The 12,113-nt window shown below is 39.5% G+C and overlaps 1 protein-coding gene across 7 annotated transcripts in view; it reads left to right on the forward strand.

Annotated features, from left to right (window-relative positions):
* The window catches only part of LOC138843052 (disintegrin and metalloproteinase domain-containing protein 32-like), a 145,836-nt gene that overhangs the window by 102,266 nt on the left and 31,457 nt on the right, over window positions 1-12,113 (forward strand). For all 7 annotated transcript variants that reach the window (XR_011386381.1, XM_070068586.1, XM_070068587.1 and 4 more), the window contains 2 exons: window positions 8,219-8,324; window positions 10,271-10,454. Coding sequence is in view for 6 of the 7 variants with exons in the window: in XM_070068586.1 (XP_069924687.1) it covers window positions 8,219-8,324; window positions 10,271-10,454 (290 nt within the window). In the remaining variant the exon portion in view is untranslated. The remainder of the gene's footprint in view (window positions 1-8,218; window positions 8,325-10,270; window positions 10,455-12,113) is intronic.

Consider the following 12,113-nt stretch of genomic DNA (forward strand, 5'->3'; position numbering starts at 1 on the left):
TCAGGGTCTCATGCTGCCTAATTTCTAATGTCTGAAATTGTTACTTCAAACACTTCATTTATCTATTTGCTTATCACTATCAAAAAATTGTAGAACCTATTACTCTGTCATGGATGGATATATAAATCTAACATTAATTTCGTAAGAATATTTTTGTTGATACTGTATTATGTTGACTTTTTTACCATTTTAGCCTATTGAAGATATATAATGGAATCATCTATGAAATAGTAATCTATGAAGTTGGCATTCTGTGGCTAGTGTCTGCTTTATCCTAATTGCACAGTTACAAAATCCCAAGTTGTCTCTGTTAACTGTTATAACTCACTTTAATAACTTATACTTTCCATTTCTGTAACTGTGAACTCGTTTATCTGAAAAATGATTCTGGAAAGCAATATGAATTCATTGGTGTGCCTCTTTGTCCACATACAAGTTAACAGAAGATTATGGTGATATAGGTTGGGCCACTAACAACCCAAACCTTCCAAGAATGAAGATGTAAACCACTCAACAGGGTAGATAATTTATGTTAACCAATGAAGATAAGAGAAATATGTAAGGGAAAGTCTACTAGAGATGTAACAAATGTCAGTTAATAATTCTTATTCAAGAATTCTCTATAGGAATGAGGATTATAGCACTTGTATTTATTATTTATATGTACATTAACTGTTTTTTTCTTTTCCTCTTTCTCTGTTTCTTTGTATGAAGAGTGTACATGAAGCTTTACCTTTACAATTTAGGTGTTAGGTTTCTCAGTGTCTAAATAGGAACAAATTGACTAGAAGTATTGGTAACACAGCCAGTCTTTGGTAAAATGACTTATAGCTCCTTTTGTTTCCCTTGTTTTAGGAGAGAGTGAGCATTTAAAGTAGAATTTTCAGTTGCCTAGATTTCTGTCAACCATTTATTATTTGTTCTTTGGTCTCTCCATCGTCTTTGCATTTGTGTGTGTGTGTGTGTGTGTGTCTGTGGAATGGATTTTCCTCAGATATCTTGTGATTACTGTTTGCCTATTTACATTTAATAATACAGACTTAATGACTGATTATGAAGTCAGTTGATATGAGTTTTCTCTACCATTTCAATATGTTAATTTTTGCAATAGGCCTCACCTCTCAATGAAAGAGGAAACAGTTCTGATTATATGCGTGGGGTTTATTGACCAGCTGGCTCACTTTAGAGTGGGAAGGAAGGAAGTATCAGGTAGGCCAAAGTCTTCAGAACTTTCTTCTTGGGCTCTAGTCCACAACACTGCACACTTCTCTATGCATTTACCTTCTTGACACTAGTTTTCCACTTTAAGGCTTGGGATTCATGCTTTCATTCTCTTTATTCATGAAGGAACTGAAATAGAGGGAAGTTTTTGTATACACTGTCTCTCCACTAATTATTTACGCTGATCGCTGCCTTCCTGTGTATGCCAACTGTTTCAGATAACTTTCAGTGAACAGAATGATTCCAACTCCTGTTGAAGCATTTTCCTATGAATGTACATACATGCATACATACATACATGGATTCCTCACCTCTTAATTTAGTCATCATTATCTTTTCTTTTAGCTTGAGTTTTAGGTGTGTTAAAATACTTGGTAGCCTATACCTACTTGTATTCACAGTGATATTTTAAATTTGCTCTGTTTTGCTTCTCTATTTAACTTAATTCAGATTTTCTAAATAGAGGATAAGGAAATAAGTGTGCTTGGCTTTAGCTATTTATAGAGCTTCCTAGTCCATTTCTTAATATTCATGATAATGTGACATTAAAACAAAAAATCCCAACCATGAGTTATTTTCTGAGCTGCAGTATGCAGGAGTTGGGTCATCTAATTAATATGTGGCCTCAGCTACAAGACTCGTATTTCTATTTCTGGTGTAGTGGATGTGTCACTGTCTTTTCCTCTAGAATGTTTATTTTCATGTGATTTATTCATTGATACGGTAAGTATAAGGAACTGATGACTTCCTGAAGTTGTCCATTTACATGAGATAAAGTGAAGTATTTTAGAATTCAAAGATATGGTGTTTTGGTGGTGTTTCATAAAGATGAGACCATATTTGTGGGGAGCAACTCGGACTAGTCCAAGTTACTCAAATTAAGACTTATTCTATGCATCTGCTCTCCCACAATATGGCGCTGGGAGAGGAGTAAACAGCTTCTACGCAGCTGTCTCTCGCCAACTTGAGTGACCTGCAGGAGCTGATCCTGCTCCTGATTGGAGGAGAGCAGCATACTCAGCGTGTGGGTAGCAGAGTTGGGATTGGTGGAAGAGGACTATAAAGGAGGAGAGAGACAACATGCACCAGGAACATCTATCCGAATAACACCTGAGCAGCCCCCGAGAGAGCCGGCCGGCGGTGTGCCGCTCCCCCGCGGAAGTGAGGAAAGTGGCAGGGGGAACCGCCCTTCCATGGAGGTGGAAGGGTCGGTAGCCAACCCGGGAAGAACCAGCAGCAAACCCGGGAAGGGCCGAGCAGACAAAAGAACAGCGCAGGGTCCTGTGTCATTCCTCCATGAAGACGGGGAGCGACATAATGGTGCCGTGACTCGGATAGGAAACCTAGGAGGGAAGAAGGGGGAAGAAGTGGGAAAATATCAGAGAGAGAGACTAGGTAAGAGCCTAGGGAAAAGCCGGACGGAAGAAGTGCCGGAAGAAGTTAGGATTGAAAGCGAAAGTGAAAGCTGGAGGAAACATAGACTTGGATGCAGACTATGGCGAGGAAGCTAGGAGATTGAAAGCGAAAGTGAAACCTAGAAGAAACTTAGACTCGGATACGGACTGTGGGGAGAAGCCAGGAGAAATGAGAGGGGAATATTGTTGGAAGAAAAGTTAGGAAACATACCAGGTAGAGAAAAATGTTAGGGAAAATGAAGCTGCGGGGGCAGGCTGAGGCGGAGACGTAAGCTAGCTTGGGATTCGTCAAGTCAGCCCGGGGAACAAAAGGCGAAAAGCTAAAACCAGAGGCGGAGACGCGTAAGCTAGGTTGGAATCCATCAGATTAGCCCGGGGAGCAAAAGACGGGAAGCCAAACCGAAGCAGAGACGTGAGCTAGGTTGAATTCGCCAGGTTAGCCCGGGGAACTTAGACTGAATACCAGTGGCGGAAACGTGAGCTAGGCTGTGTGACTCGCGGAAGCCGCCGCGTGCAGAGAGAGCACGTGGGGCATGAACGGGGAGAGCGCAGGAGGCGCAAGTAGAGAGAGAACGCAGGGCTGGCGCTAAGGCCCTGGTGCGGGCGCAAAGGGCACGGAGACCACGGAGCGCGCGAAGCTGGGAAGCCACGCAGAGCCGGGAAGCCGCCGCGGGGCGAGGCGCTGAGAAGCAGCCTCAGGGCGGGCGCCGGGAAGCCGCAGGGATAAGAGAAATAGAAGTATAGAAGTAAAATGAGAGAAATAGGAATGCTGGCAGATAGAAGTAAAATAGGAGAGATAGGAATGCCTGGAGATAGAGAAATAGAGAAAAATAAGGCCTCCCCACAACATGGCAATGAGAGAGCTTGGATTCGGTCTGCCTGATTAGGTGATAAGCACCAGCAGGCAGCTCGACCAGAGTATGAGCTGCAGGTCACTGAAGATAGGCACGAATCAACATCAATAAGTCTCCCCACAAGACGGCAATGAGAAGGCTTGGATTCGGTTTGCCTGATTGCTAGGGCTTGTAAGCACCTGCAGGCAGTTCTAGCAGAGCAGAGCATGCGCTGCAGGGCACCGAACACAGGCACGCATCAGCGCCTAAAAACCTCCTCACAACATGGCGAAGAGAGGACCCGGATTCGGTTTGCCTGATTGGTAGGGCTTGTAAGCACCTGTGGGCAACTCCAGCAAGCAGAGCAGAGTGTGTGCCGCGGGGCACCGAAGACAGGCGCGTATCAACGCCAAAAATAAAAAGAAAGGGGGAACTGTGGGGAGCAACTCGGACTAGTCCAAGTTACTCAAATTAAGACTTATTCTATGCATCTGCTCTCCCACAATATGGCGCTGGGAGAGGAGTAAACAGCTTCTACGCAGCTGTCTCTCGCCAACTTGAGTGACCTGCAGGAGCTGATCCTGCTCCTGATTGGAGGAGAGCAGCGTACTCGGCGTGTGGGTAGCAGGGTTGGGATTGGTGGAAGAGGACTATAAAGGAGGAGAGAGACAACATGCACCAGGAACATCTATCCGAATAACACCTGAGCAGCCCCCGAGAGAGCCGGCCGGCGGTGTGCCGCTCCCCCGCGGAAGTGGGGAAAGTGGCAGGGGGAACCGCCCTTCCACGGAGGTGGAAGGGTCGGTAGCCAACCTGGGAAGAACCAGCAGCAAACCCGGGGAGGGCCGAGCAGACAAAAGAACAGCGCAGGGTCCTGTGTCATTCCTCCACGAAGACGGGGAGCGACAATATTTGATAGGTGGTGTCAATAATTAGGTAATGGAAAATACAAGTATTCAGGCTAGCTCTCCAGGTAAGCTCAAAGTGAGTGATCTTATGAATGGTAATGGTTTGATTCTAAAATATCTGTAGCATTGTCTGCACTAACAGATGATTCATTGAATTCAATATCTCAAATTTCTCACTACTTAAGAAGTAAATCAATAGGTGGAGCTGGCTCTGTGGGCTCCCATTGTTTCACTGAACACTGCTTCAGTGTGGAGCTCCTTGTGGATCAACCTGGTTTTCCTGTTAGTTGTAAATTGTGACATTTTGGTGTAGTATATTGCATATTGTATATGTTCCTAAACTATTTTCCTTTACTACAGTGACATCTTCTTTATTTGAGATTGACTAAATTTTTTATACTCAGGAACACAACAAATACAATAGTTCAAATGAGATAGAAATCTATTTCCTAATCACATAACATTCCTGAGCTAATCAGATGGTCAGAGATAACTTGACATTCTTGTTCAAGAACCTATTGTCTGTTTGTTCTTCAATTGCCTATTATCTTTCATAGGGGGTTTCTATTTATCAGCCAATTTAATGGAGTAGAGGAAATGAAAGCGTAACCATCTTCCGTTTGAAGCTGAATATTTGCCTAATAAAACTGCTCATATTCTGCTGACCACAACTTAGTCACGTGAACATGCCAGTTGAAAGGGAATTTCATTTTTTTTCTTTAGTGCTATATCCATGTGTCTTGCTAATAACAGTAGAGATGTGTTACTAAAAAGATGAAAAGATGAATGGATACTGGGGGACTATTACCAGTTTCCCCACTATCTTTACTCTCTCTCTAACTCAGCATTATTCAAAGTTCAGTTTATGGTAGCAAGAAACCCTTTCTAGTAGCCATGTGTCTCAGAGTACCAAGGTCTATTTTGAGAAGGAAAAGGACATTATGATCATGACATCATACATTGCTTTATAGATGATAAGAAGCAATATTTTACAGAAAGCTTCTAGTATCATCTTTTTTCTGTAGGCCTCAGAATGTTATACTTAGTATAATATTCTAAGAATTGCCCTTCTATCCACATGGTTAATGTGAGAATGATCATGTTAAGTGCAGTGTACTCTTATATGCCCTATTCCTATTGGCTAGCCTATGGTGGTTACTTAATCAGGCTTGTTTCAGTTGTACTACTATTCATATTTTCTGTAGTTAATAAATCTTAGGACAAACATCTTGTTCACATTAAAGGAGTTTGAGAGGTTTGGAGTCTCTTGTGGGGGATTTTTGGGAAGGTGAACAAGAGAGTATTCCATCTAAGGACTTGAAACTACCATATATTTATAACACTGTAGAGTTTTTAGCAGCTATGCTTTGATCACATCAAAATTAGTTCCTGAATAGAATACAAAGTAGAGAGATAAACTTCTACATGTACTGCTTTCAAGGCCAAAGTAATACATGATATTTTATTTGATGTGCCTCTTTTTATTTATATAATTTTGGTGGATGTTCTAGAATTGGTAGAAAGTATAGATTCTCTATCATTTCAGTTTGTCTTATTGTGGTAATCTGTTACATTTTCGAGATTGAAAAGGGTTGTATAGTTCAAAGGTTTCCAGATCCTTTAAGAAAAGTTATGCTTACTTATATTAAATTTCTTTGATGAATTATTATGGAACCATTAGAATATTTCTACTTGCACCTTTATTTATTTTATGGAAAATTCAAATTGGCTCTACTGCCAGGTCATTGAAACTTTTCAATAAAATTGATTGAAACATTTAATATAGAAATTCTAAAGAGATTTAGCAGAGTTGACTGAAAAATTAGAATTTATTTCAAATATTAATCTTCAAAAAATTGTATTGCCTTCAACATAAAAATATCATCCATGGGGTCAGCACGGTGGCACAGTAGGTTAATCCTCCACTTGTGGTGCTGGTATCGCATATGGGCACTGGTTCGAGTCCCGGCTGTTCCTCTCCCAATCCAGCTCTCTGCTATGGCCTGGGAAAGCAATAGAAGATGGCCAAAGTCCTTGGGCACCTGCACCCACATGGGAGAGCTGGAAGAAGCTCTTGGCTCCTGGCTTCAGCTCCGGCCGTTGCGGACATTTGGGGAGTGAATCAATGGACATAAGACCTTTTTCTCTGTTTCTCCCTCTCAATGTCGTTAACCCTACCTCTCAAATAAAATAGATAAAATTCTTTAAAAAATCCTGTTTAAGGCCGGCACTGCAACTCAATAGGCTAATCTTCCACCTAGCAGCGCCGGCACACTGGGTTCTAGTCCTGGTCGGGGCGCTGGATTCTGTCCCGGTTGCCCCTCTTCCAGGCCAGCTCTCTGCTGTGCCCGGGAAGGAAGTGGAGGATTGCCCAAGTGCTTGGCCCCTGCACCCCATGGAAGACCAGGAGAAGCACCTGGCTCCTGCCTTCGGATCAGCACGGTGCACCGGCCGCAGTGCACCAGCTGTGGCGGCCATTGGAGGGTGAACCAACGGCAAAAGGAAGACCTTTCTCTCTGTCTCTCTTACTATCCACTCTGCCTGTCAAAAAAAAAAAAACCTGTTTAAAAAAATCATCCACATTTATTGGCTTGATTTGGGACATCAAACATTATAAGGAAGACAAATCATAGTATATGGTTACCAAAGTTGTAAATTGTTTTCAATCATTCAATAAATATATTTAATAATCTAATGGGAAGAGGCACTCTTCTTTAACTATAAATTTAGTAATGAACAACAAACAATTATTCCTAATCCTTAAATTGCAATGAAGGGTTCAGAGAAATCAATAATAAATAAAAAATGAAATAATTTCATAGCAATGTTATAAAAAGAAACAAAAAAGTCAACAATCACTGAGAAAAAAATGGCCATTCATGAAGGTGAGAGTGCTTTAGAAAAGGCATTCAGAGAAGTTTGTGGAAATGAAATTTGAAATCAAACTTGAATATTACAAAATCCAAGAAGTGGTTTGTAAAAGAGCATTTAAGGCAGAGAAATACAGCAAATGCTTTTGGTATGCTTTGAAGTGAATTATATGTGTTTAAGGATATAAATAATGGTTACAGTAAAGTAGTAAATTAGGCTGAGAAAGACACTGCTAGAAAAACTGAATTTTGGGGCCTGCATTGTAGCCCAGGAAGTTGAGCTGCCACTTGGGGTGCTGGCCACCCATACAGGCTGCTCTGGTTCTGTTCCAGTTCCCTGTCAGTACCCCTGGGAAGCAAGAGAAGATGCCCCAAGTACTTGCTAATGTCTCATTGAAGAAATCTCATTGGTTTTGTTATAGACCTGTGTTTTTATGAGTTCTCACTCAAAATTCAGGAGTATATAAAACTATACTTTTTCTTTCCTCTCTATAGCCCTTTATTGAGCTCTCTCTTACTTTATATCACTCTGCCTCCCCAGTATAAACTTTGCTTAATAATGTCAGAAAAAATAAATAAATAAAAATAATGAAGAAAGAGACAAAGGAAACATACACCAAATCAGAAATGAATCAAAAGATCAGTTGCTAGTGTTACACAGGGTAGTGAAATGATGGTAGCTCTTAATACATTATTCTGTCTTTTATGACCAAATAGAGGAAAGGAACTCTAATCTCCAGTCAGAAACTGTTGTCCAAAAGGGGAAAAGTGATTATCCTTAGTTGATCAGCACATTATATTCCTGTATTTAAATGCCACAGTGTAGTCCATAAATATGTACTATAATTGCTAATAAAAATTTATAAAGATGATATATGAGTAAATAGAGTAATATGAAAAATATATGTTTAAATATATTTTACATATATTTTAAATATATGTTTAAATATGTTTATTTCTAACTTTGGCAGGTTCAAAAAATGCTCCATTTTCCTGCTATGAAGAAATACAGTCTCAAAGAGATAGGTTTGGGAACTGCGGTCACAGCATATATGGATATGTAAGATGTCCATATAGGTATGCTATACAGTTATTAATAATGGTTTTCTTTTGTTCTATATTCTTTTATTTTCCTCTTTTAAGCATGTCATTCATTCCAGTAGTTGTGGAGAAATGCATGTGCCTGAGAGTGAATCTTAAATCATAAATCTGCAGCTTGTGATATTTTTCTTATGGTACAGACAACAACACGTCAAGATATATTATTTATAAGTGAATGATCATTAGGCTCCTGTATCCAGTCAAAAATTGAAACTGTTTATGGGCAATGGGGTCCCCAGCTGGGCTTATTCTAGCTTTTTCCCTGCATGTGTGAAAGAATTCAGGAGGAGACATTAAAGTGTGCAAGAAAGCAGGATTTATTTAAAGGGATAGTACAGAGTTGTGAGTATAGTTGTGAGTGTGGGCAACCCCTGTGCAGGAGAGGGGAAGAACTGCTGCTTCCACCAAAGTTGGGATCATCCCTTTTTAGGCTAGGGGCTGGTGCCTTAATGGGTATTTAAGTGGGGCTGAGTTTGTGTGGGGCTTCAGTACTGCTGGCTGCTGTGTCCCTCTGTATTGGGGATCTTGAATGTGTCATGGTGTTTCCACGTGGGCCGCAGCATATATGTGGTCGTCATGGCATCTCTTGGAGGATGTGGAATGAGGTTCAGTTGCACGATGGGAAATGGGTGTGCACAGTCTGCAGTCAGGTTGAATGGACAGAAGAAGGAATGGTTTGGCTGGTGCAGGCCTGTGGCACTGATGCTGCTGGCAGTCTCTCAGCTGCTTTTTGTTTACTAGCTCCCTGCCTGCCCAAATCAGCCCCAACTTTCCCTTAGGAACTTGTTTATTTGGCCTCATGAAAGTAGAATCCAAAATGAGGACTGCCTAGTGTCTATAAAATGATGTTCAATTTATCCTCTACCTGAAAAATTGCCTCTTTTAAGTTTTGAACATGAGTTTAACAGAAATTTTATTGAGAATATACTATATGCCAGATACTAGGATAAATACTAGTTAGCAAAGCATAGTTATCAAATTTTTAGATTGATAAGCATATTTGTATAGTATAGTTTTATATTCCCTTGATTTGCCTATGCTATTAGCTTGTTTTGCAGTACCATACTTACTCTTCCTGTTGAAAACTTAATAATTTTAAAGCTTTGATTCAGATGGCATCTCTTCTCTATGAATTTTTCTGTAACTGGTAGAATGTATCCTCTCTTTAAATCATTGTAGGTATTTGTTTATTTCATCTATAGCATTCTGTGGGATTTGTATGATTAATATGACACTGAGAGTTCCTGGATGGTAGTGGTAATAGCTCATACATCATTTTATTCTTCTAAAAGGGGAGATAAAATAATGGAATGAATTGATTATCTGACAAAAATATCTAATATACACAGTGAATAGAAAACTGTTACGAATGAAATTCTGACATTTACATAAAATAGATGGAACTAGAGATGACGATGCTAAATGAAATAAGCCACACCCAAAAAGCCAAATATGTTCTCTTATTTTTACTTGTGTGGATTTCATATCATTTGGTATACAGTTACAAATACTGCTTCACTGACTATCATGCACATGACAATCTGCACTTCTTTTCCCATGTGGTGACCATCGTCATGAATCTGTCACTTTGTATTATTATTATCTTTTTTAGAATAAATAGGACATATGTGTATATGTTATCTACATTTGGAGTGAATGTGGCAAAATATTAAAGGTTGTTAAATTCTAAAATTAAAAAATAAAGAGAAAATAAAAAACTATTAGGACTGAAAGATGCTTTGATGAATGGATGTATCCATTTTTTTGCTTTTTACTTTAAATGTTAGTGTTAAAACATTACCTTTTTCAATGAGTGCATTGACATAAGTGGAGAATCATTCATTTTTTTAAGCAAAGAAAGCAGTCCAAATCATTTCTAATAAATGCTCAATACACACTAATCCTCTGTATTATGTTTCCAGGAGCCTCGTATGTGGACGACTAATTTGTACCTACCCTCCTCGGAGTCTTTTCCGTCAAACCAATGGTGCTGTGATTTTTGCTAAAGTTCGAGATAAAATATGTGTGACTATAGACTACAGATTGCCTAAAAATGATCCAGATCCACTGGTCATCAAAAGCGGATCTATATGTGATGCAGGGAGGGTAAATGATTTTAAATCTATTTTTAAAAAATCTAGTTTTATTCATTGTTTTAATGTATATCTTCATTTATGTATCAAATTTTAATTCATCTCTAGTGCTATGTGACATTCAGTATTTGGAGGAGAATAAAAGCAAATGCAATGCATGGAGCCGGCGCTGCAGCTCACTAGGCTAATCCTCCGCCTGCGGTGCCGGCACCCCAGGTTCTCTAGTCCTGGTCCGGCCGCCAGATTCTGTCTAGGTTGCTCCTCTTCCAGTCCAGCTCTCTGCTGTGGCCTGGGAAAGCAGTGGAGGATGGCCCAAGTGCTTGGGCCTTGCACCCGCATGGGAGACCAGGAGGAAGCACCTGGCTCCTGGCTTCGGATCGGTGCAGCGGGCAGGCTGTGGCGGTCATTTGGGGGGTGAACCAACGGAAGGAAGACCTTTCTTTCTGTCTCTCTCACTGTCTAACTCTGCCTGTCCAAAAACAAACAAAAAAAATGCAATGCATGGAGAGTCATGGGATTTTCTCAGGGAAGAATGAAGAAATCTTATTTAGTATTATACAAGTATATCTCCCTGTAACTCAGTTTATATCACTTCATATCAGACTGCCTAGAATCACATATCCATCTCTTTTAAAAAATTTTTAAAATTATTTGAAAGGCAGAATTACAGAGAGCAAGGGAGAAACACAGAGGAAGAGAGAGAGAGGAAAGAGAGAAGGAGAGAGAGAGAAGGAGAGAGAGAGAGAGAGAGAGATTCTCCCATCTGTTGATTCATTCCCTAGATGACTACAATGGCCAGGCTGAAGCCAGGAGTCAGGAGCTTCTTCTGTGTTTCCCACTTGTGTGCAGGGGCTCAAGCACATGGGTGATCTGCCTTTTCCAGGTGCATTAGCAGGGAGCTGGATCAGAAGTGGAACAGCTGGAATTCCAATGGGCACGCTAAGCCATAGCCATTATGCAAGTTATCTAACAAGTCTGTGATACCTCAGCTCTACTGTGTAAATTGGGAATAATAGTAGTTTATACTCTATAGCAATAGTAAAATCTAAATATAATTCAGTTTTATTATTAATTGTAACTACTAGAGTTTATATATCTGGAATCAACTGAAATCTGGGGATAAATTTACTTCAAAACCGCATATTTGCCCCTTATTAAATATAACAAATATATATTATATTAAGTAATAAATATAAATTAAATATATATAGTATATATTTAAATGCTAAATATGTACATTTATCTAATATATATAGTATAAACAATATAAATATTATAGTAAAATAATTTTAAAGACAGATGTACACATTTGAATTCTGAATCTGCTACTTTTTAAATTATCAAACATATTCTTTAGCATGGTTAAGTTTTAGTATCCCAAAATATATATGTATATATTACTGGAATAAGCTTGCAATGATTTTATAATTTAAATAAAATTTACATGAGGAAAGTATATAGCCTCAGAAATACTAATTCCCTTTTCATGCCAAGTTACAAATGCCTTTTTAAGGGAGAATGGTTCAGGGAGCTCAATAGATATATTTAGGCAGTGAAGCCAAAATAACTACAAAATTACAATACTTTCAACAGATGGCTTGAAATTATTCAGTAGGTAATTTAATAAGAATAGAATCATTTTTATAGGATGGACAACTCTGAAAGATAATAT

Source organism: Oryctolagus cuniculus, chromosome 2 (assembly GCF_964237555.1).
Source record: "Oryctolagus cuniculus chromosome 2, mOryCun1.1, whole genome shotgun sequence".
In the NCBI taxonomy this organism is placed as follows: Eukaryota; Metazoa; Chordata; class Mammalia; order Lagomorpha; family Leporidae; genus Oryctolagus; species Oryctolagus cuniculus.